At 42.2% G+C, this 25,541-nt stretch overlaps 2 protein-coding genes across 8 annotated transcripts in view; one reads left to right on the top strand and one right to left on the bottom strand.

Annotated features, from left to right (window-relative positions):
- GSAP (gamma-secretase activating protein) overlaps positions 1-10,886 on the top strand; it is a 188,478-nt gene extending 177,592 nt beyond the window's left edge. For all 6 annotated transcript variants that reach the window (XM_045510477.2, XM_045510478.2, XM_074367593.1 and 3 more), the window contains 7 exons: positions 550-620; positions 1,098-1,192; positions 6,794-6,913; positions 7,799-7,860; positions 9,370-9,471; positions 9,631-9,730; positions 10,133-10,886. In XM_045510477.2, coding sequence (XP_045366433.2) covers positions 550-620; positions 1,098-1,192; positions 6,794-6,913; positions 7,799-7,860; positions 9,370-9,471; positions 9,631-9,730; positions 10,133-10,224 — 642 coding nt within the window. In that variant the 3' untranslated portion in view covers positions 10,225-10,886. The remainder of the gene's footprint in view (positions 1-549; positions 621-1,097; positions 1,193-6,793; positions 6,914-7,798; positions 7,861-9,369; positions 9,472-9,630; positions 9,731-10,132) is intronic.
- A 1,394-nt stretch (positions 10,887-12,280) lies between these two features.
- The window catches only part of CCDC146 (coiled-coil domain containing 146), a 105,254-nt gene continuing 91,993 nt past the window's right edge, over positions 12,281-25,541 (bottom strand). The window contains exons 14-19 of one of the 2 annotated variants that reach the window (XM_010946655.3): positions 24,145-24,369; positions 22,356-22,584; positions 18,451-18,579; positions 17,777-17,914; positions 14,501-14,749; positions 12,281-13,179 (exon numbers count right to left, since the gene is read on the bottom strand). In XM_010946655.3, coding sequence (XP_010944957.2) covers positions 12,976-13,179; positions 14,501-14,749; positions 17,777-17,914; positions 18,451-18,579; positions 22,356-22,584; positions 24,145-24,369 — 1,174 coding nt within the window. In that variant the 3' untranslated portion in view covers positions 12,281-12,975. Of the gene's footprint in view, positions 13,180-14,500; positions 14,750-17,776; positions 17,915-17,936; positions 18,580-22,355; positions 22,585-24,144; positions 24,370-25,541 lie in introns of those variants that run through there. The other variant, XM_074367592.1, reaches the window with a different exon arrangement.

A 25,541-nucleotide genomic window follows, 5' to 3' on the forward strand; every position in this document is an offset into this window, starting at 1 on the left:
TGCCCCCCGTCCTTTGCCTCCGTGTGCATGCATGAGTTTGTGGCTCTGACAGCTCCTCGGAGACTGCCCTATTGCTGACAAACTGATAAAATGTAGAACCTGGATTTGGAACAAGTTTTACTTCACAGCCCATGCTCAGGACCTCCATTCTATTCATAATCGCCTTTCTTCTGTCAGCTGTTGGCTCTGTCACCCTTGCCACATAACAGTCCTAGGGCAAACCCTGTTGCACTTGACCTTCTCTGATGGACAAGGGCCCCTGATTGAGAGCCCGTGCTTGTGAGTGGTGGGGCCAGTTAGCGGTGGGGAAGCTCAGCTGCGTCAGTGCCCTCAGTGACAGAGGGTGCTCTGTTAGACCCTGATGCGCATTTTCAGTCTTTCCATTTTGTGCTTCACAGTTAACCTCAGAAAGCCTGGTTCTATGTCTAGGCACAGCCTGAATGCCAGCTGCCCTAACGTGCCTGCCCGCCAGAGCTATGGAAGGAGAGTTTAGGGGCCCCTGAGGGAAAGGGTATGAACAGAGGTTAACAGACTATCTTTACCTTCCAGCTGGATCTTATTTGCCAAATACTGGAAGCCAGTTGGAGGAAACATAATCTTCATCCCTGGGTCCTCCACTTGTACGCAAGTATTTCTTGCTCTATTTTATCTTGGTGTACAAAGAGTTGAAACAACTCTGACCACTGCCTGCTTTAGCAAAGTCTTTTTGAAACTTACCAATTGAAAGTAACTCTCACCAGCCCTCCCAGCATCTATCCTAGCTCTGTACTCAGCCTTTAAAGTTACGCCCCTGGCACTTCCCCCGTCTTCTTTCCTTGGCATATGGTGGATGAGGAGAAGAGGGACCCATGAGCTCAGTCCTGCCAAGAAGGGGAATTTAAGTTAATGCAATGTATCGTTTATGTGCCTACTGTCTAGTTAGATTCTAGGCATTAGGCTGGTGGTCACCATCATATTTATGAAGCTTTCTATAGGGCACAGTCTTGCACAGTCAGCTTGAATCCCATCTGGGTGAGGCACTCAGAGCCACTGCTCACACAAGTGGGCTTTTAGAGATGAGCTGCTCTGCTGACGTGCTGCTTTGCTCTTTGACCCAGCAATAGGAGGGCCAGTGCTGCTGAATTTGCTGTCTTTCACATCATGACCAGGATTTTGGAAGCTACTAGAAGTTTGTTTTTACCTCTTCCTCCTGGTAAGTCTCGGCTTTTTTGGAGTTTGTTGTAATAAATTTGTTCTTTCTTCTCCACTTAGTCCCCGGACTTTGGTACATTATAAGTTTAAAGATAAGACCCCCTGAGTCTGAGAAATTGTGTGTCTGGTGTCATCGTGAGATGGGTCTGAGTTTGGTCTCTGCTGACCAGATCTCCTCTGAGTATTAAACTAAACTATAGATCGTCACCAACTCTGGGGAGCCTAGGCTGGTCCCCATGCAGCTTTCTAGGATATTTTGGACCAGTGGAGTTGATTCAGGGAGATCTTTCTCTGATGTCTCTAGGTCTAGTTTATCTGGTCAAGAAGGTTAACACTCAGAAGGAAATAGGTCTGGCTGGGTGTCAGAAATTGAGTTGATTCTTATGTGTTCCTTGGAAACTAAACATTTCCCTTAGGATTTTGAAACAGGACCAAATCATGCCTCAAAACACCCTTTGTGCATGTGTCTGCAATCATTCATTTAATCGATAGTTTATTCAATCAACAAACATTTGTTGAATAATTACATGCCTGGTACTGATCTAGAAATTAGAGCCATTCCAAAAATTAACAAAAGTCTAATTGGGAAGATATGCACATAAATCAGTATTCATTATAAGAAACAAATAAGCTCCTGTTTGCTATAAACTGTCTGCCTCATGTTTATTATGTTTAAGTTCTAATGAGTGTTAAGCTTTGTAATAGCTATCACTACATAATATGTATTAGCCAGTTTTATTTAATTTATTCATTCATATCCATCCATCTATCCATCATTAATTTGTTCCTTTGTTTATTCATTTTAATCTGACATGTATATGGGACCAATTTTGTGCCAGATACTGTTCTAAGTACTTTACATAAATTAGCACATTTCATTTTCATAACAGTGCTAAGTGATAAGAACTTAAATTGAACCACATTAAATTGTCAACATTCACCAGTTCTTGACCAAGAAAGATGGCACTTTCATATGGTTCCACTTACTATTATTCCCATTTTATAGATGGTGAAGTTGAGGCACAGAAAGGTTAAGTAACTTACCTGAAATCACAGAGCTATTTAGTATCAGAGCCAATACTCAAATCTAGGGACTCTGGCTCTAAAATCTGTGCTTCAAACTGCTATTCTGTGCTGCCTCTTGAATTTTATATTCTAGTTGAATTAGTTGATGATGAAACATTGGTTATTCATGAGTCCAGAAAATCCCCACAGCACATCTCAGCTTCTCTGTGTTTGTGATATATTTGATACAGTCTGGAACCTGTATCAGATCGTGCTTTCTCTATCCACACACCTGATCTTACAAGACGTGCTTGTAGTGGAGATACAAAAGGACCTGTGACTTTGCAGGGATTTGAAAGTGACCTTTCATGAGGACAATGGGTGGCTTTATGATCCCAATGGAATATGCATTGTGAGGTGTCCTCTAGAAAGACTGAAGGGGTTTCATGAAAATTACATATAGATTTCTGGCTTAAATTCTTAATTAACACAAATTAACACAAATACCTGGTAGAGAAATGGATTGACACTTTCAGATTTGTTCACCATAGATATCCAAGCTCATTTGGTAAGTAAATGAAACTGACTCACTGAGGACAATAGCGTATCTGAGAGATCACAAAAACATCCACATTCTACAGAACACTGCATTCCTTCACAGGGATGGATAAAAGGGAAAACACAGAAAAATGTTACCCATAGTGACTGAGAATTACTGTGAGTAAGAGTTAACGGCTTGTGTCCATGGATCAAGTACAGAAGAACAGATCCTTTTTCCCCGTTTCTCTTACATGTTTGTTTCCCTAACATGAAGTGCCGTGGATTGTGTGTGTATGTTTGTATAGACACAGGTCTTTTGTGTGTGCAGAAGTAAGTAGGCTTACTTTTCAGGCCCCCTGGGCTAGAGAGAACTGTCTGTGTTCTAAATGGCAGAAACTCGTAGCTTGAAAGGGAATGAGAACCACAAAAAGGACATCATGGTTTAGAGCATTTGCAGTTTAAGAGGATCCATGTTCCCCTTCCTGGCTGGAGAAGGCCAGGAGCCCTGGAGGATGAGGACTAGGGTTGGCTGGAAAAGTTCTCCCTTTCAGAACTGATGCCCACTTTTAGCCAGTTTGCTCTGTTGCTTAGAGCTGACATGTGGCGAGGAGACCAAGACTGGGCTGTTGAATTTGGGACTGTGCCCTAGGGACAGAGGATGAGAGTCATCAGGGATCTTTAGGACATGGACACAAGGCTAGAGAGTTTTGAATCCAGAAAATTTTTATAGGATCAACAGCCTTTTATAAACTCTTCTTCAGAAATAATTTCATAACTTTTTTTTTAATCTTGGGAAGACTGTCCAAATCTATTTGAAAATTCACATGTTGTTAATTAGCTAGTAAAATCACTTTTTGGAATCAGAGCAGTTAGACTCATCTCGTTGTCAGCCCATTAACATCTGCTTGTGGGCAGAGTCTGAACTTTATCTGACCTGTGATGTTGCCAAGACAAAGGACCCAAGTCCCCCACTGCTCATGATTCATGTGCTCAGAGAGAGAGAGAGGGAAAACTCTGTGACTTCTCTGAATCCAAGTCCCTGCTCTTTGGCCATCATATCTTTGTCATGGAGGCTCCCAAGATCAGGTTGTGAGTCTTCGTCATTCCCCACCCACGTCCAATCAATTTCCAAGCTGGTACCCGTCACCGTGACCCTGAGACCCCTTCCCGCTGTCACTGTCGGTGTCCTCACTCCCTCTTGCACAGGTTCATGCAGCAGTAGCCTCCTGACTGTCACTCCAGTCCTTTCTCTGCCTGTTGCCATGTTAATATTTCAAAAGCAAAACTCAAATCTCCTAACCATCCTGCTGAAAAGCTTTAGTGCCCCCTCAAAGTTTACTAGACAGTAAATCCTTGCTGTCATTCAGCATTCAATCCCTGTCACATACATTCAGAGCACCCTGGAATTTGCCCTCGCAGAACTGGTCATGTTAGAGGAGAGAGGGACCCCCAAATTGGAAAGTTCACCAAGTAGCTGGGCAAGTCCCCCCAAACATGTGGGTTCTTGCCTGCCGACTGAGAGAGGGTTCTCAATAGAGGCAGAGGGACAAAGTGACAAAAGAACTGCTTTTATCACTCAGAGAGAGAAGAGAAAACAATCCAGTGGGGAGCATTCAGCCTGATAGCCACTGGAGACAGCTCCAGTTTCTGATCGAGCTGCAGGGTCTTTTATTGGAAGGCTCTGGCGTCATTATCCTCATTCTGGTGGTGGGGCTAATTACTTCCTGTTTCAAGCTCTTCCCTCTAAGCTCAGTCCTGAAAACAGAAACTTCGGCGGGAACAAATAAAGAGATACTGGGATGTGTCCTTGGAGTTAATGGAAGCAGCTGTGGGACATAGATCGTCCTGTGGCAGGACTGTGTCCTTGGAATTAAGGAGCCAGTTGTGGGATACGAGAAATGTCCTGCCTTTCATTAGCCTGGCACTCACTTCCACTTGTTGGAAGCCAGTCAGGGTCAGTAAGCCTATCTAATCACCTCTCTCAGTCATATTTTTAAAATGTATATTTATTTTGTGATTATTTGATCATCAGTCTCCCCATCAGACTGGAAGGTGGATGGGAGAGGCACTCGTGAAAAGGGTTTTCTCATTGTGGTCCACCCAGCCCCTTGCCTGGTGGGCAGAAGGGGTTTGTTGAATAAATTAACCTTTCCAACCTTACCTCCCCCCGTTCCTTTTGCATGCCTGTTCCAACTCAGCTGGATCATTTGATCTTTCCCGAACGTGCCCCGTACGGTCTCACCTTTGGGCCTCTCTTCATATTGTCCCATTAACACCAGTTATCGAGGCTGGATGATGTTATGGCTAAAAGCCGAGGCTAAAATCCCACAGCCTGCGTCCAGGTTTCAGCTCTGCTACTTTCTATTTATATGATCCTGGGCAGATTTCTTAGCTCCTGCAAACCTCGGGTTCCCCATTTATAAACTGGGCATTAGGTGGTTCCCGCCTCCTGGTGTTGTACGAGGACCAGGTGGGTCGGGGCGTGGACTAGAGGCCTCAGCACCCGCTGGTCATCGGTGCTGGTCATCGGTGCTGTACCATGTGCGAGGCTCCCCAGAGACCTAGCTCTGGCTCTCAGAGCAGCCCTGCGGGAAAGGTACCGGGGATTCCACGTTACGGACAAAGAAACAGAGGCTCAGAAAGGCTTCGTCACGTTCAGCTAGGAAGCAGCACAGCGCGATTCCAGCCTCTGTCTCCTTGGGCTGGACCTGGCTTTTTGTGCTGTCTCCAGTCTGTATGTCCTCTCATGTCACTTCCACTCTCAGGAATGGCATTTGTCCTTCAGAGCTCCTCCCCCATGCCATCTTTTCTAAGGGGGTTATTCTTTTTATATTTTATTTTATTTATTTTTTTTATTGAAGTGTGGTTGATTTCCAGTGTTAGCTTCAGGTGTACAGCAAAGTGATTCAGTTATACATATACATACACATATATTTTCAGATTATTTTCCATTGTAGCGTATTACAAGAAATTGAATATAGTTCCCTGTGCTACATAGTAGGTCCTTGTTTATCTGTTTTGTATAGAGTAGTGCTTATCTGTTAATTCCAAACTCCCAGTTTAATCCCTTCCCCTCTTTCCCCTTTGGTGACATTGTTTTCTATGTCTGTGAGTCTGTTTCTGGTTTGTAAATAAAATTTGTATCTTTTTTTTTGGATTCTACATATAAATGATATCATATGATATTTGTCTTTCTCTGTCTGACTTAATTCACTTAATATGAATTCATGTTACTGCAAATGGTATTATTTCATTCTTATTTTAATGTATCAGACTTTTGTTTTTAATTTTTTTATTGAAGTATAGTCAGTTTACAATGTTGTGTCAATTTCTGGTGCACAGCACAATGTTTTGGTCTCATTCTTTTTTTTATGGCTGAATAGTATTTAAGGGGGCTCTTTTGAGTCTCTCCTGATATGTTTTTCTCTCCCACAGATATGGCTTTCACCGCTTAGTGTTGAGTGTTGTTAGAGCCCTGCTCTGTGAGAGTTTGGGTAGCCATGTCCATGAGACTTCAGTTTGAGAGAGGACCTTTCTACCGAACTCCTAGGGATTTGCTATCAGACCATATCATTTTAGTTCTTCTTTTCTGTGATTTAGTCCAAGGAGGCTCCAAAAGCCTTTCTCTAGGGCATACCCAGAGCTTAGTCATATAAACTGTCCCCTTCTGGTTCAAATCTTTTCTCCTTCAGCAAAATGGTCCCCATCCATCAGCGTGGGCATTTAGAGTTTGAAGCTCTTCTGTTAATTTGTCTATTTTGCCATTTAACCGTAGAATTACAAACCTATTAAACCATTTTTCATCCAGCAGGCCTTGCACTCTTTTTGCCCAGGAAGGCTTACAAGGTGGAGAGAATACATGCTTATTGGGAACTGACTACATACCCAGCAGAGTACTTAGTTGTGATAATACAAAGAAGGGACCTTAGACTTTGTCTTCAAGGAGCATTTATTGGACTCTAGGCACCAGGCACTGAGCTGAGTACTTTATCGCCATGGCAAGATCCATTCCCCCTGGTCTCTGACCATGTTTACCCTCCTGGGTCTCTCGTCCTAGGTTTTCACACTCTGCACACCATCCTTGGTGTCCACTGCCTCCCTTTGCATAACCTGCTGCATTACATTGACAACGGAGTGTTGCTTCTCACGGAAACAGCTGTCACGAGGCTCATGAAAGGTAAGGGGCTCAGAGTTTTCCAGAGGGCTTGTTCCAGTCCGAGCACCGCCAGGGCTGCCTTTGTGGGTGTGCGAGCTGTGTGGCCACCCTGGTCCCTGCTGCCCTCAGAAGGGCCCCACACACAGTTTAATGCTCTGCATTGAATCTTAATATTCTTAACATCTGAACAGGGGCTTCTCATTTGCATTTTGCAGTGGGCTCCACAACTACACAGCTGGTAATTGCTGAGACCAGTTCATTTCCTGTAACCATCTTTTGGGCCAAAGTGCTTTAGCCCTGCAGGAGGCCCCCGAGGGCTTCCCAGTCCACACACAGCTATTAGATTCCTTTTCTGTACATGAGGGCACTTGAGGAGAGGAGACTGAAGGCTTATTTCTCAAGAAAATGTCATGAAATGGCTTCCTTTCAGCTGATTAACTCTGTCCTCTCAAAGTGAGACTTGAACTTTAAATAAGGTCTGTAGCGTAATGACTCTCAGCTAAATTATTCACTTGTGGTATATTTTATAGATGAATTTTGTTAATATATATTGAATTATTTGCCATTCCTCAAGATGCCTTCTGTTTTAACTGTTTTAACACAAAGTAAAATTGCTTTATGACTGGAAGCCTAATACGGAATCATGTTCCACGGTATACAGAAGCAACTTCATCAAGAAATCCTTTGTTTTTCTTTATTCAGAGAGAAATAAACTCATATTTTCGCAGCATTGTTAGGCTTGGCTTGAAATCCAAGGTTGGGACATGTGTTATCAGAATGAACCACTGAAGTAAGAGCTTGCTCAGGTGTCAGAATGAAGAGTTCTGGGATTTTTTTTTTCCTGTTTGTTTTGCTTTATTTGGAAAGCTTATTTGAAAATGTTACCAGTTTCTAACTTTCTTGTAGACCTGGACAATACAGAGAAAAACGAAAAACTAAAATTCAGCATCATCGTGCGGCTTCCTCCGGTAATCCTGAAGTGCATTTTACTCTCTAAGCCTTGGCCCTTACCTCCTTCACTTTCCTCTTGCAAGAAGAGCATTTACTGGCTTTGGGCTAAAGTCAGCTGAATCGGTTCACTCTTCGGCCGTTTCCAAGAAACCCTGTCCATCTGCTGCGGCTGCTCCCGCGGGCCCAGCGCGGGCTCGCGCTCTGGCCTGTGCTGCCTTGGCACAGCCCGCCTAGAACGTTTAGCCGCTTTCTCCTCTTAGGAAACCGCTCTAATATTTACATCTGTGAGTCTGAGGGGAGGCAGAGGGGAAACATGTGCTTTTAGCGTTTAAACTGATAAGAAATTTAAACACAGGTCAGGTCAGAAGGTTCTGGAACTGCATTTCCTCCCACTGTTGTTTCCACCACGGCAGGAAAACATTCCCCAGCTGAAGGAAAAATGAGAAACACGAGGGAAAGGGCACTCCTTGTTTTGTGAGGGATATTAGATCTCTGAGTCAGAAATGCTGTGAAATTAAGAGATTTGATGGCACGGTCTTCAGAGCCTCTGATTCTGCAGACCTCCTGGCCCTGAGAGCCGGGGCCGGCTCTGTGCTTTTTACATACCTCGAGCGCTTGTATCTCTGGCATGATCCTTCCACAAAGGGATGTCTGTTGCCTTTCTGGACCTAATCGTCGTGCTTTGTAACACCCTCTCGCCCTCATAGGCTTAGTGAAACAAAGGCAAGAATAGAAAACAAAGCATATTTTCCATGGCTAGCTCTCTCTGGGGAATGTCTCTGAACATTTACTTTCATCTCTAAATTTGATTTTTTTTTGCCTTATACTCTTAGGGAATTAAAATTTTCTGGGCAAGATGCTGGCAGAGTACATGCCAACAAGCTTTAGCTTCCTATCAACATATCATTAGGGTTGGCATACAGATACCCAGTTCTGAAGGTAGCAGATGAACTGCGTTTCAGAAAGAGTTTGGCAACATCAATGCATAAAATACTTTCCTCAGGGAAAGTTGCATTTAAAGGAACATTTATGCAAAATTCAGAAGCATACCTCATAGGAAATAATGGCCTTTCTCCAAGGGCCATTAACCATACAGAGACTGTCCTCTAGACTAACTACCTGCTTTGGAATAAATCTTTTAAAATTATGAGCAGATATGAGATAAATTAATGCTGTGTGAGCTATATTCTCCTCTCTGTATTTTTCCATCTTGTTATTATTGACTTAATTTTTTAGTGGAACGTACAGAGATTTCTCACACAACCCCCCTTGCCCCCCACACATGCAGAGTCTCCCCCATTATTAACAACCCCCACCAGAGTGGTCCATTTGTTACAGTGGATGAACCTACACCGACACATCACAATTACCCGAAGTCCTTAGTTCACATTAGGGCTCAGTCTTGGTGTTGTTCATTCTGTGAGTTTGGACAAATGTATAAGGAGATACCTCATTGTAGTATCATACAGAGTATTTTCACTGCCCTAAAAACCCTCCTCTAAATATTTTTCAATTTGCTAAAACAGCGTATTGGTCAGAAGATCTGTCGACTTTGGGATCATCCTATGAGTTCTAACATTATTTCCCGGAACCATGTAAAGCGACTGCTTCAAGACTATAGCAAACAGGTGAGTCCGTGTGGAGCACAGCCCCACCAAACGTTTTTTGGAGTCTCTTCACCAGCCATTTCAACTTACCCATATGGGCAGCAATGGTCGTTCTCATCACTTTAAGTCTGTGCTTGTTTTGGAGAATCAACTGATACCAGAGTGGTTTTTCTCTTTTAGCCTCGGAGTTCTGTGATGGACAAGTCATCTTTCAGTTTAGAGTTTCTGCCTCTGAACTACTTCATTGAAATACTGACAGATGTCGAGTCCTCCAATCCAGGTCAGTCAGTCCTCTGCTTTCAGGGTTTTCCTGTTTTTCCCCTCACTCCCATCAGCTCCTGCTCACTTCTGTGTACCCTTTTCTTGCCAAAATATCCCTTACTGATAAGTAGGATCTTATTGCAATTGGTTTTGATTAGCAATACACAATTTTACTACCCAGAGTAAATTACCAAAGGAATAAAACACCTTTCAAGTTCTAAAAGGATTGAGGTTAAAAACCCATTTGGTTGGTGTGAATGGCCTTTCGCGGTGCTCAGGTTGAGTACATTTTAACAACACATTCTCAGAACAATGTGTTTTACTAAAATATGAAATAATTATGAACTCAATGAGGTGTGGGCACAATGTTATAAATGTTCTGTGGCTTCATCATAACTCTTCCCTCTCCCTTTCTTTTCAGCTCTGTATGCTTTTGAAGGACATGACAACGTCGATGCAAAATTTGTAGAGGAAGCGGCTCTGAAACACACCACAATGCTTTTAGGCTTATAAAAGAGAAAATGAAATTCTATGAGCTTCCAGTATTTTAATGTTGCTCATTAGCTCTACTCCTGTTGAGAATTCTTTAGCACTATCATAAACTGGTAATCGAAATCAGAATGCATTGTTGAGTCTCTGATTTTCAGTTTGGTACTTGCTCACTCGGAGCTGGATTATGCTTCATCCTTTTTCGACCAGCAGGTAAGCGGTCAAGTATAGAGAAATGACAGCCTGTCCAAGGGGCCAACCAGTGGCATAAATGATCCTCTTCTTAGTGGCTTATCTTCCTCGTGGCTTTAGAGGCCAAAAGCTAGTTTCTATTGTACTCTGAAATTAAATATTCTTTAAAAATGTAGGAACAGTGCTTAGACAAACAAAAACTAGATGTGTCATTGAAAATAACATATGACAAGCAGAAAAATTAAATGTTGCTTAAAAACTCTATTCGGAAGGAGGAAACTTTTTAAAAAACTGAATTTGGACTAAGTCAAGCCTGCTAGTTCCAGGATAGAAAGATTTGTGACATACAACACTTTGCACATACATAGAGTAGGAGTTGCCTTTGTGATGGTTCAGATGGAACTCTATTTAATATTGTAAAGTTATTTTTATATTATAAAAGTTTGATTTGGTAATGTCCTGTCATTAAAAAAAAAAAAAAGCTGATAGTTTCAGCTTGACTCCTTTATTCTTTGAAGGTAGCCTTTTTATTCCAGCCAAGATTCAGGAGTCCATGAGCATGTTCCCCAAAGTCCCCCATGACACCTAGTGAGTTCTCCCACATTTCCTTTTTCACTTCTCTCTTCTACAGTGACTTTGTTCTGACCATAAATACAGTTGCTGCCTGAGGTCAGCCCATAACCCTTTGCTTTTCTCTCTTCATACTGTTTCCCTTAGTGAACTTGTGAAATTCTAATGATTATAAATACCACTAGGGGTATAATAATTTAACTTTTCTAAAACCATCATTGTATTCTAAAAATTGTCTTATTCTAAAGAATTTCCCTTTTGGGGCAAGTATTTCATGGTCACTGAGGCTCAAAATCTTGAAGCCACAACAGCAGTGCAGCACTGGTTTTTCCTCTTGATAAGGTCATTGTTTTTCATTCCCTATGCTTTGCTTTTCACACCTGGGTTGTTTCAGTTGCTTTCTGAAGTCTAATTCATCTGATGCATATCTGAGATAAACACTCATTTGATCCTGTCACCTCTTGGCTCATAACTCTTCAGTAACTTGCCATTTATTACAGGATACAATCCAAACTCCTTTACATTCAAGATCTCCCAAGTCCTGGTGTTGAAATACAATTCTCCAGTACGAGCAGCCTGTTGCAACCAGGCTGACTCGCCGGGCCTTGCACACAGCTGCTGTCTTCTCACCTCCAGTCCTTGCTTAGGCTCTTTCCCCTACCTGGAATCCCCTCTGCACTCTTAAAATCTCATTTATGCTTAAGGCCAGATAAAAAGTTGCACTGACTGTGATCCCTGGTCATTCCAGCACACAGTGGCACCCTTGCCCTCTGGACCACGAGCGCACATTGTAATATTTAAGCACCCATCCCTTTGTGATTTTTAAAAATTATTTTTCCTTCTCATAGTGCTAAACTTCCTACGTGTTTACTTTTCGAATCCCTAATGTGATTACTGATTCTTACAACAAGGGAACTGTGTGTAAGCGTGCCACGTTTCCTTGCATTGACCACACAGTTTATACAGTGGTACCTGTCACGGGCACGCCCAAGGAACTGCTTTTTAATGACTTCGCAAAGCCATCAGGTTAGATTCAGGACTTGCAGACTGAGAATGAGGTTTAATTTCCCTCCAGTCTATCATGATGGGGGCTTGGAACAGATTTTGTTTGATTTAGCAAAATTAAAGAATGTGATATTTCTCACTGCCAGAGTTGTGAAATAAAATTCGTAACATAACAATATGAAATAACAATAGTTTGAGCATATTAATGAATGTAAAACCACAGGTTTCAAATCTACTTGTGTATTTTCCTAGGAGAAAATAAGTAAGATTAGGAAAATATACTTGGGTGAAATGCAGTAAAAATAGAGTGATGAAATAAGTGGAACTAGTCTTATTTTCAACTCGTTCACATGCAGTTTTAAGTATTTTCATTGAAGGTTTGAAAAATCTGGTATCGAAACTTAATCACACGTTAATTTGCATATAATATTGTGAAAAATCTAGATTTATAAGAAAGACGAATTAGGGCATAATTATTTTTGCACAAAAGGATTATTGATAAAAAGAATCACCATAACATTACTTAAAAAAAGCTTCCCTACTGCTATTTACTCAATTCAGATTTCCTGGCATCAACTTCTAATGTAACTTTATTTAACAAAGTGAGTTATGCCCCTGTGTTACTTGGATATTTTTCTTTTCAATCACTTTTTTCTCTTCAAAATGAATATGTTAAACAGGATTTGCTTTTTTTTTTTTTTTTTTTTTTGCTTTAAAAAACAAACACCACTCTGCTGATTTCTGTACTTTGTTGAAAAGGTATTTATTTTTATTGCATTTTTTGAGCACTCAGTCTTACTATGTATTTCTGAAAGGTCATCGATAGATAGAATGAAAAAGAAAGAAATTGATGAATATGAAAGAAGGAAGCATGTTGTTCTCTGTTGGGTAACTGTGGATATCGAGTTTGTCTGTAATTTAGGGCTATTTTGCTGACATCTTCCAGCTGTGCATACGAAGAAGCCTGCTTGAAGTGTCTCCTTGAGGAACCTGGATTGGTTCCCATATTCAGATTTCAATTGGTTTTATAACGGGTTTCCTTATGTGCCTCATGTTGGCCCCAGGTTCACTGGGCTTAAAAGGAGCCAAAGCGCCATACGGTTTCGGCAGAGGAAGAGTGGCCTCTGCCTCTGGGATGTAGGCAGTTGGACGCGGCTCTGCAGTTGTGTAAACACCGTTGGGCAGCTGGCGATTTTCTGCTTCCAAGAGCTCCTGCAAAGAATGATTTATCCTTTTCAGATTTTGAAAACTCTGGTAAAGTCACTCTGTTCTCAGGGCCCAACAGACACAGCTGTGTCTGAGCAGCCTTAGGCTGTGCTGCCAACACTCTCCAGAGGGACAGGAGGGCATGAGGGTGGAGCCGGCAAACAAGCACGCCCGTGCGCGCACCGTGCATCTCATTGGAATGACCAGTGTTGCTCAAGCATCACCCTGTTCCTGGGGTTTAGGGTTTATCGTAAACTGGTTGGTGGGGCCTAAATTCACCGTATTCCAAACTCAGCATCTTTCATCAAGCACTAATTATTACCATGTTTTTGACAAAGGCAGGACAATCTATTTCCTTTGGTTGGTCATTGGTGAGTGAATGGTGCAAAGGAAGGGATAAGGAGTAAAGCAGAACCAGAGGAGAGAAGCGGTCAGCAGCTTGCTCTGAGCCTCAGGAGTCTGCCTGTGCTGCTGGAAGATGGAGGAGTCTTTTATAGCTTAAAAAGAACTCGAAAAATGGAGACAGGTGAATGACAGCTGGGACACCACAGGTAAAATCTGAATCCCCTCAAAAATACAGTTCCAGACAGTGTGGGAATTACAAATCAGACTCTGTGTTCAGGAATTCCTAGTTTGTGTTTAGAATGCACCTTGTTCTTGGGTCAGGGGGTGCACAGGGATCCTTTGGGGGATGTCTTCTCCATGCAGTCTCCTTAGAAAGAGCTGCCTAATTCTATTCTAAGACTATTGAAAAGTCATGGGAGTAGGAATAAGAACTGGGCCCCCAGCGTGTAGGTAGAGTCAGTGACAGGATGGAGCCAGGGATAGACTTAGGCCAGTGGTGGGAGAAGAAGGGTGGCACTGAAGCCTAAGCACAGCTTCTGCACCAGGTGCAGAGTCTGCAGGAGGCTGTGACAACTGTAATGTGCTGTGCTGGCCACAGCAGATGGACCTGGGAGAATGAGGTCTGGTCTGAGTAGGGCTGCAAAGACAGAGATTAGAGACCTGTGGATAAAACAGTGCCAGCCTGGTCGCTGTCACACCAGTCGGAGGCCCTGGTGTTCACAACCTCAGCCCAGATGTAAGATTGTCAGGTGGGACTCGGTGCCTGCCAGGTGTTTTCCAGGGAATATTAATGACACTTGGAAACTAGTGTACTTAGACTTGCCTACATAATATCTTAAGAAAGCAAAACTTCTTTCTAGTGACTGTTGGGACTATGTGTGTGGTAGAATGGAAATTATTCTGTGTTTTGGGAGGACCGACACCCCTGAAAACAGCCCTTCTTTGCACACTTTATGAATGCGATATAGGGGCCATAGCTTACCCGCGACTTTTCAGCGATGGCCAGGGCGTACATTTCTTCATCTCGAAGTACTTTCAGCCATTCTCTCTCAATCTCTTTATTGAGCGGCAGACCCTTTTCCATCCTGGAGTTGCAGTTAAGGATGAAGTCTTCTTTCTCCTTGACTTCCTTTTGGAGTTCAATGGCCATAGCTTGCCTCATGGACAGCTCAGCAACAAGAGCCATCATTTTTTCAGTGGCATCTTTGATCTTTTTCTGGTAGCCAGTCATCTAGAATTAAAAAGCTCAGGGCTTAGCCTGTGTGTACATTCCACGGAGACCTGAAGAAGATGGAGGGCTGCTGGATGTATTGAGGGGAATGGTTTAGTGTCTCTGTTTTCAAGAGACAGTGAAGGACAGGGGAAAGGGTGTTTTTGATGTCTTAAGTTCTAGCCTAATTTTGCCATGTTACTGGTTTATCACTTACCGAGGGGGAAAAATCCGGTAGGACAGAATTATATTCATTATTCGTTGCTTAAATAAGATAATCAGCATCTGTAATGATTTTTGATGGAAACTATCACACCTCAGTGTGTTCATATTATTGACCATAATTCCTGGGGTGCACCTTTATGAGTTCATAAGCAAGCATGAGCTGAGCTGGATAAATCTGACCAGTAATTTGAAATGAAATGTTTCTAGTTGTATGTGCGAATATGTGTGCTTATCTTTTCTTATCAGCTATATGTTATCAAAGAATTAAAAGGTAAGACTAAGTGGAAAAATTGATTTTAAAAGACAGAAAAGAAGTAAAATTGGAACTAGTGGTTCCTGTAAGCCTCTGGCCCACAGCACGGCCTTTCAGTGTGGCTGTCACCCTGGTGGGGCTGTGAGTGGTGCCTCCTCCCAGCCGCCAGCACCCACTGTCCTATTACCTAGCCTTGTTTTGTCTTCATATCCTTTCACTACTGACTTTATAGTATATATATACTTAGTTATTTGGTTATAACCTGTCATCCTACAAACACATACTCTTTTTAGGGACAAGGACTATATGTTTTATTCATCATGTTCCCAGTGCTTAGAACATAGAGGCAAAGTTTAAACTGAGTATTTGTTGAATAAAGGAAGGAATAAATTCTTAGTCTCTTTTAACTGTTCAGTCCTTTGAACCAAGGTAAATTGAGACACAAATATGAGCTTCCAAAAACTACACCTGACCTTAGAATATGTTCTTTGCTTAATAGAGCATTTGCTGGTCTGTACATTTGCTTACAGAAACATCGCTTACAGAACATTGTTCACCTGTCTGAAAATATAATGACTGGTTATTCCGTGCAAACTTTGTCTCTTTAAGGGAATAGGGAATAGAAATTTTTAATGACTCGTCTATACGACACTAACTTTCAGGAAGCATATTTTGAGTAGAAATGACTGCCATTCAAAGCTTCAATGATGAATCAATCATTATCTCTATTTTAAATTTTATTAATTAATCAGCCATTGTACACGTGAGTGTGTGTATAACTAGCCAACCTCCCTTCTCCTCCATAAATCAAAAAAACAGATGGTATTATTCTGGGTTCTCTAAGTCTTTGCTGAGAGTTCCCATATTCTGTTCATTTGGGAAACTTGTAAGAGGAGCCATAAGCTCGCTTGGAAAGATGAGAGACTTGAGATGTGCAACCCTGTGGAGCACCTGCAAGGGGCCGGGCCACTGTGGTCAACTTTGTAATGCTGGCAACCCCTTTAGCTGATATCACACCCATTTCACAGATCAGGAAACTCAGGCTTAAGATCATTTCTGTATCATTTTGTGGTCGTTTGCTAGTGTTGGTAAATCACAGATCTGGGATCTGAATGTCTTTCTACCTAAGCTCTGCCTACTATGAGAAGATTATTTTAAATGGAATGGGTTGGCAGAGGGGGAGCCAGGTAGAGAGCAAGGAAGGTGGGCAAAGGAAAGGGGAGATAAATCACAAGGACAGGACTCCGTTATGCTGGAACCGTCCCCACTGTGAGAATGGTCTCTGCGGCCACCACTTGCGTTTCTCTGGCGTTAGGGTTGACTTCTGGAGAGACTCTGCCATCAGCTTGGGTAAGCCAGCACAAACTGACTTCCTCTAAAGAAAGGGAAATTCATTTTGCAAAAGGAAGGCAGGCAACATTTAAAGAACTTCGGACTTGCTAATTCAGGCCTAGTTCATGAGTCTAAAAAAGTCTTAGCATTTCTTATTTTATGAGGTAAGGCTGTGTATTGCACAAGTGCTGCTGGAGCGATCAGTCTGTTAGTGGAAGTGGTCAGAGCAGGAGGTAAACGCCAAACACGAATGGCCAAGAAGGCTTGAGATTTACAATAATTTCCTATTTATTCAGTGTGCCAGAACTGTTTCTAAAAACAAGACTTACCCAATAAATGTTTTTCTAGAGTTTCCCAACATGAGGCATTGGGAAAATTAAGAATGAGGAGCAGTCACTGTCATCAGGAGCCCACAGTTGGGGGTGTGGGTGTCACCATTATATATGGTGTCTTCTTAACTGTCTCCCCCACGGGATGCTGTGGACAGTGTGTCCCTCTCCCTTTTGCACAGCAGCTCCAGTAACTGTTGCTGACGACTAAAGTTCCTGTGCTGTCACAGAGGGAGGCCCGGCGGGCAGCCGACCCTCTGACGCCCTATGGGGTGAGGTCCTGCTGTGTCTGAATCACCAGCCTCCCTCCTGCTGGCTGCTCCTACACTTCTAGAAGTCTCAGCCTGACTGTTAGGATCAGTAGTCCCAGTATTTGAAGCTTATGAAATGAGAAGCTCCACATGACTAGCCTTTCCTCACTAGTGGGGCTAGTGGTGGCTCCACCCCAGGGTGTAATAGGCCAGGTGTTGTGTGACTGCTCTCTTTAATGGTCCCCTTCATGGCTGGGTTCCGGCTGACTTCGGGATTAGGGCAGTTCCCTTGCTGACCCCTGGATAAGGGAGGCCCCCTTCACAAGGAACTAGAAAGGATTTAATGTGGCACATGAAACATGAAGATAATAACCGTTGTATTTGAGCAGGTACCCTGTTGAATGAAACGTGTATACCGTCACTGAAAAGCTTAGGTTTTCCCGCTACAAAGTGAATTCATTCGGAGAACAAGACTAAAACTTATTGTGGACAATTCTCTAAGAGTCATTTTTACATTTTTAATTTTACTTCTTTGTATTTCCCTAGTCATAAAACCTAATCTCTCCAGGGCTTCTCTCAATAGATGAAGCCATCTGTGGAAAATGGAAGGTGACAGAGGGGGAAGGGTAGAAAGGAGGAGGCAGGGACGTGGACGGACCTTCTTGGCTAAGAGCAGTGTGTCCTGCTTGCAGGCCTGAGTTTTGCTGCAGAGCCTGTCCGTGAGCCGGGAAACCTGTTCATAGATGAAATCCTTCTCCAGCAGCTTCTCCTCCTTCTTGACCAACTGTAGTTCCAGCTATGGTTGGAAACAATTTCAATAGGATAAAAAAAAAGTCATGCAAGTCAAAATCTTCCTAATTAGAGCACTATTTTTCCCCCTTCATAAAGACACCTTGCTTTCATAGTTGCCAAGATAAGTCTAGAAAGTCTCTAGAGCTGGACTGTCAAGACTTCCCCTGCCCCAACCCCCCCAGAGAGCTGGGACAGTCCTCCTCCCCTTGGGAGGGAACGGCTCTCTCAGCTCCATGTATCTTCCGCTGCCGTTCCTCCAATATGCTCCCATCGGGAAGACGAATTAGTCCGTTCAAGATGCCCACACTTCTCCTGTGGGCTGTGCGACAACAGCGAGTATCTTAAAACCACTCAGGTGTGGTTCCTTTTGACAAGGCTCTACCGTCAAGCTTAGGCTTTGTGACTAGATTACAATGAAAGGACTGTAGTAGTGACTAGCATAATGAGGCTAAATCTGCGTAACTTGAAACAGTACCACAGATGCCTGTGACACTGGTCAACAAGGGGCGGATAGGTGCTATTTTAAGAAAGGACGTTTACCGCATCCATTTTTTTGATCATTTCTTCTTCGGTCATATCCTTTCCTGGAAGGAAGCGCGTTCTGTTCTTACCCTCAGGATTTATAAACTGTTTCTCCAGGTCTTTTATTCTGTCTGTACACTGTGAAAACTATTAAACAAGAAAAAAACATTAACTTTGCTCAGGAAATCTTAAAGTCACGTAGCACAGGGCCTTTAGGGTCTTTCCAGGCAAAGGTGGAAGGGAATTCTTAAGACCCCATCAGCTGGGACTTGTGGTTAAGCAATGATTCTGCTCACTCATGGTACCGTGAGGAAGATGCCTGTAACTGACCCTGCGAGGCAAGGCAATGACTTCTGGGTCATCAAAGAAAAAGCTGATTTTACACCCAGTCCTTTGATTACTTCCCAGTTTGTGTTGTGCTCATGGGATGCTGTGTGGTTGCAGAGCTCTGACTGTACAGATGTGACCTCTTCACTGCACACTATTACACGGGCCAAGGTAGACAACATACAAGGTACACGATGTACTAGACTCCAGTTTAACATCCTTTGCTGCAGTAGTTTTAGTGGCTTCCCAAAGAACAATAAAGTTCTTAATTACTAGTTCAACACAGTGTACAGTCTGTGAGGAATAGCCTGAACTGTTTGTACCTTTTTTGCTAAACACCCAATGTAATGGTTTATATATCAACTGTATTTGCTAATGCAATGAAACTTTGGAGGTGGATGAAGAAATACAGAAACTCCCAAGTAAAAGTGGCAGCCACACTCAGTTGTTTTATAGGGAGAGATGCAGAACACACTGAAAACCGAGAGTCATCATTTTCAGCTTTTCTACTGAAAATCTGTATAATCTCAGGCAAATCATTTATCTTCTCTAAACCTTAGTTTCCCCAACTATCAAATGGGAAAATAGGTCCCAATCTCATAGGGTTGACCCTTTAAATGAAATAATATATTTAAAGTACTTTACAGTGTGTCCAAGAGGGATACAGGGAGGATTTAAACTTTTAAAATGTATGGTCCTCCTCCCAATAAAAAGAATTTCAAGTGGTGACAAGAGTAATTATTTTCTTCCTTTCTCTCCACACTTAATTGTCCTTAATATGGAGTTAAAATATCCATGTATGTGTCATTGAGCGTGTATTGTATTTATTATTAACATTTAATGTCTCCTTTTGTTAACTAGGAAATTAAGAAGCAAAAATATGGTGCTTCTTATCAAAGTGGTGCATTGATTGATCTCATTTTCCCATGGGCCTTAGAGGAAAAACTGTTTCCTTTTTCTGTATAACATAGTGTTATTGTGTCTGAAAAGAGTTCACGTGACTTCCAAGATCCCTAAAAAGGAGCTATTATTACAAGTAAAATATTGCAGGAAAATATGACTCATGATAATCCTTGGATTAGCCTGCTGGACGATTAGAAACTGTTTCAAGCCACTGAAAAAATGCAAACCTTAAGAGAATCCTGAAAATGATACAAAAAGGGGAAGCTTGGGGAAAACACACACACACACAACACTGCAGCTATAACAAATAACAGGATATGACAGGGATCCGGCTGCATGACAGGGCACAAACATGGCTTGTCCAACACTTGACATTTCACATCATGTCCTTCAAAGGGCCCACGTGATTAGTGCGGAGTAGACAATTAAATAAATGGGTGCAGTTTGAAGAATAATAGGAAACTTTCTATTCAACTGTTCTCAAGCTTAGAACTAACACTGGTAGAACAGGTAACTGACGACAGTCCCTGTGTTGAGTCACATGCAGTCAGAATGTAAAGGCTCCCACCAGGCAGGATGTACGATCACTGATGCATAGCAGTTTCCTCTTAGGTGGAATGAATTCATATTTCATACATAACTGGTTTTACATAATGAAATGCCAAGTGTATAGATGTACATTTTTTAGGAAGAACTAATTTAATCTATTGAATAGAAGTACTAATTTGCAATTAACACAAGTAAAATGCTTCCATAATACAGAGTGAATTTTTCTGTTGTGGTTCATACTGAATTTAAAGTCCTCTGGTTCTGTTGGGCATCCTGATGGTTTAGCATGGACAAAGATGGCCCTGAAAGTGTGTTTCGGGAAAGACCTGGAGAGAGGTGAATTCTTCTGTAAAATAGAGTGAGACAAGTGTGGGGTGCCTGGCGGGCAATCAGGGATGGTGAGGCGGTGGAAGGGGGATGAGGGGGTGAGAGAGAGACTAGCCGGTGAAATGGAGCTAGGGTAGGATGCTGCCTGGGGTAATACACCGGCGGGGGACTGTTCCCAGTGGTGGGGGTAGCCTGCAGAACTCTGAAGGCGTACCTGTCTGATATTTAATTTGAAATTCTTTGTATTTCTTTAATGTACCCCCTCACACTGGTGCCCCAGTTCTCCAATAAAGTCAGTTCACAAACAAAGGCCTTGTGTGAATGGTCTCACGTGGCTGTAGATGGAAGGAGGAGCCAGTCCTGAATCTGGGCCAGAAGTGGACCAGGCACCATGTGCACAAGCTGACCAGTGGATCCCTCGAATGAACCACTCGTTGGAAGCAGGAGTCAGAGCCGCAGGAATGCTGGGGAGGCTCCGTGGGAGACCTGGGGAAGGCCTAGGGGACATTCCAGCCAATCCACCTAACTGAGGGCTACACTTACTGAAGAAGTGACTGGAAGAGCTTATGGCTAAAAAGCACACACTGGAATCAAAACCTTGGCTTATTTCTACAAAATGAAAGATCCTATCACCTATACGGCATATATACAATCAAATGGCATAAATTAGGAAAGTAGACCCATCATCCAGTTCCATAAAGCCCTGTGAATCCCTGTGATTAAGTTAAAAAAAAAAAAAAAAGGCATAACCCAAAACTGCCTGTAGTATAAGCTAATGAAAACCATTTACTTGTATAACTAGAAAAAGACCAGAAGGATTTTTCCCAGACTTTTTATATTAATAGAGATTATAGTTTGGGGATAGAGTTTTATTTTCTTTTTTAACATTTCTGTATTTTTCAAAACTTCATTAACAGAGCATGTCTTAATTTTATAATCAGAAAAAAAATCTGAAAGCAAACCTGACATTTAGGAAACACGTTACAGGTTAAGATGTGGTTCTGCTACATTGAGTCGATGGAAAAAAGTTTAGGCCACAAATTTTTAGTTTAACTTCTATTTTCATTAAGAAAAAAGTGCAATTATTACATGTAAAAAGTCATTTTATATTCATAGTTGTATTTATTTGCTATTTTATGGCTTTGTCCCACTTTTAAAAAGGCCATGTTAGAGGCCAAGTTATTAAATTATAGAGAAACTAAAGGGTTAATAAGGAGTCTAATTATATGCAATTGCCAGTTAACAACAAGCAACAATCTTGGCTCTAGAGGTCAAGAGTTCCAGAATTAAGAGAGCTAGATGGTCTGTAAGATCTTTCCAGCAAGCATTAAAAACGTGCTTGCAGAGTGAAAGCCTGGATTACTGAAGTTTTGAGCAAGGCTGAGCTAGAGTTGACAATTGAGAGGGTCTAAATTCCAAGAAAGGCAGAAAGTACTTCACAGTGAAAAAAGACAACCTATAGCCCAGTTGCCTGAAGCACAGATTCTGCCCTGGGGCAGTCAGTGCTCAAAGGCATTTTTATTTTTATTTTTGGAGGGGGAGATAATTCGGTTTATTTATTTATTTTAAGGGAGGTACTGGGGGTTGAACCCAGGACCTCGTGCATGCTAGGCATACACTCTGCCACCGAGCTATACCCTCCCCCCTCAAAGGCATTTTCAGACAAGACATTTAACTCAAGAGTTCTCGTAGGTACCAGAAGTAGCATGGCTTGATTTACATGTAAGCACTTACATGACCTACAAACCAATGAAGGAGAAAAAAAAAAAAAAAAAAACAAATGCTCCAAGGAAGTATGTCATGAACGCTTCTCCCACCTGAATCTGGAGCACTGCCAGATTGGCATCCAGGGACCTCTTGACTGGCAGTAGTTTCTGGGTCACGTGAATCTGTCTTTGCTTCTCGGCAATCTTCAGTTTCAGGAAGCGGATCTTTTCCTCCAAGACGTTTTTTTCAATTTCTCCATTTAGCTTCATCTTCTCTTGGATATTTATTTTTTCATAAAAAAGGCAAACTTCTTGTCCCCGCTCTACCACCTGAATACCACTACAGTCAAAACGAGAGGCAGAAGCTAAGAGGATGCTGAAGCCACTGGTTTACTAGTCATCGTGGTTCCTTCTGGATTTGGGTGCAAAACACACATCAACATTGCATGATTCCAGAAGACAACAGATATTCACAGTTGGCTTTCCAGTCAAACTCCACATATTGAATTTTTCTGGGCATGGGTAAGGGAGGGTTTTTCAGTGTCTTGACGCAGCTGACCATGTTGTTGGCTGGCCACGTTATCTCTGCAAGTCCTAGAGGTTCTTCCCAGGATGGGAATGTCATTCCCCAGGCATGAACAGCGTGACCCCATAGTCTGATTTTCTGCAGATACTTTTCATGGGCCAGACTTGCCAACCAAGTTCTGGCCAGAAGTACCCAGGCAGGGGGCCAGGGAATGTGCTTCTGCAGCTATTCTGTTCTATCTCATGGCCAGGGCCATTAGGCTCATTTAAAGTTAAATACTTATGATGCACATTTCCCCATTAACAGGCAAAATCCTGCCCTTTGTAATCACCCCAGGGGGAAGACTCCTTTTGGTGAGGACACTATGGGGAAGAAACAAAGTAAAAATCTTCTAATTCCAGCCCCACAGATCAGACCAGGGCCTGGGAACACACTGCCTAAACCCTTTGGTTAGTGCCAGAAGCCAAAGAGAGGAGTTTTTTTTTTCTCTTCCAAAGGGAACAGTTGCTGGCCCTTTGAAAGAATGGTGTTTGTCATGACCCTGAAGTTCTCCCCACACCCTGCACATATCTGTTACCCCAGAGCTCATTTTTGATTGCTTCTATCTTTTTCTCTCTCTGTCCTCCCTCGAAACGTGTGCTCAGGGTTGTATTTGGTTAATCTTAGCTCTGTGTTCTGTCTCATTTGCTAGGCTCATCGCATGAGCTTCTCCATTCTCTTGACGACAGAAGCCAGGAGCAATGCTTTAACCACCTCTTTGTACTTTCAGGACCCAGCACTTAACGCAGAACACAGACTTACACGGAACAGCACACAATCAAGGTCTGATGCAAAAAAATCTGATACCGGATGTAATTACTCCAGGGCTCTGTGATCTCACATGCCAGATTTCTCAGAGCACAAGCAACTTGGGAAAACCGTTCAGTAGTAATCGATTAATAATATAATTATAGCTGGGAGAAACAATGCTATTCTTGAAGGTCTTATGCACTTGCTGAGAAAATGAACTGGGTGAATGACTTATAAATATCATAAGACCAAATCTGTCCCCAAAGTGGATACAAGATCCAAAGACTTATTTATGACAATTATACAGAAATAATTTGATGCTATCCTGAAACTGAATGGTAGCCTCAGGAAGAACTTTGATATTAAAGTGAGCAACTTCCCAAACCCTACTCTTGCCCGATTCTCTTATGAGGACACTTTCTTATTTTCAGGCAAAACATACCACTCCCTCTCCAGCAAAGGCTAATGAAACCTGAGTATCAAACACCCCTCACTACCCACTGTCAAGTCTAGACAGGAAAACGGGCAACATTTCTGAATAGGATCCCTGGGTGCTTTGTTATCACATCAGATTCCTGGTTTTACCTTTCATTTCGTTGCAGAATGGCCTTTTCATATTTTTTGCGAATCTGTACCATCTCCTCTTCAATCATTGTGATCATATTGGCAAGTCTGTCATTTTTACTCAGCTGGGCTTCCTTCTTCTCCTTCATTTCCTGAAGTTTTGCTGCAATTTTGCACACATCGTTTTGCATGCTCTCCCTGATGGTAACATTGTTGGCATGTTTCAGCATAGAATTTTGTAGCTTTCTTTAAAAATAATGGGGAAACGGGTAAGATTGTGATTTCCTTTAGTTTCTTTAAAAATAATGAAGACTTCTGAAACACGAGCAGTATTAAAGTAGCTCTTGCTTTATTTAATATGTCCCTTGAAATGATAATAGTAGTAGTAAAAATGATATTAATCGTGTGATACAGGCATTTCTGTAATCTGCCAGGTCTCCGATTCCCCCTAATCTCGATTAGGACATCTTTCCTTTGTGTCTCTGCTGCCCCATTTTATCAAAGCAAGAGAGTATGGTAATTCATTTACTGCTCTGTTGTCCCCAGGAGATGCTGCTCTCTTGAGGACACAGGTGATTATATCTGACTGTCCACGGGGCCTAAGGTGATGCCTCACTCAGTGTAGCATCACAATAAATGCTGGATGGTTGCGTGGCCTCTGTAAGTGATATTTTACTTTTATGTAGGATAAGAACCTGATTAGGAAATTTGATTTGCCTTTTTATATCAATCCCCTCCCTCCTCTACCCCCACCCTACCTGCCTTCACTACCCCACACACAAAGCTCATTTGTAATATCTTTATAAAAGGAGACTGGGCAGTCAAGGCCACCAGAGGAAGTTCAGGTTGTAGAGACTGTGGATCAGGAATGTGGGGAGAAGAGCCCACCAGGTCTTGGCACGGGGTAAATAATAAATTTAAAAAAAAATTGCCAGATACTTTGGGCTATTTTTACATGGTTTAATTCATTTAATATAAAAAGTCCTTATAAAATTATAGCTATTTCTAGGGGTAAAAAAAAGTTAGGCCAGGGACGTAGAGCAGCTTGCCCAAGGTCACACAGCAAGTAAGTGGCAGGGTTGGGATTTGAGTGTAGAAAGCCACTTGTTTTTTTGTTTTTTTTTTAATGATTTTTATTTAACTCTACATTTTACTCCATCCCTCTTTATCCTTTAGGAAGCACATACTTCCTTCTCTTCCCAAGTATTATGATTCTATAGCTTCTTTTATAGTAACATCCACGCTTTGATTTTGTTACAGTTATACACGTAAACTGATGGAAAACGCATCAATCTATCACAGTGTTCTTAAAGGAGAAAGCCACTCTGAACCACTCTGCCCACAAGCACATTAGCTGCTATACGTCTACGGCCACGGGATGCTGATTAATAAACATTTCATTGCCTTCTCGCTTTCAG

This window comes from Camelus bactrianus, chromosome 7 (assembly GCF_048773025.1).
Source record: "Camelus bactrianus isolate YW-2024 breed Bactrian camel chromosome 7, ASM4877302v1, whole genome shotgun sequence".
Taxonomy (NCBI): domain Eukaryota; kingdom Metazoa; phylum Chordata; class Mammalia; order Artiodactyla; family Camelidae; genus Camelus; species Camelus bactrianus.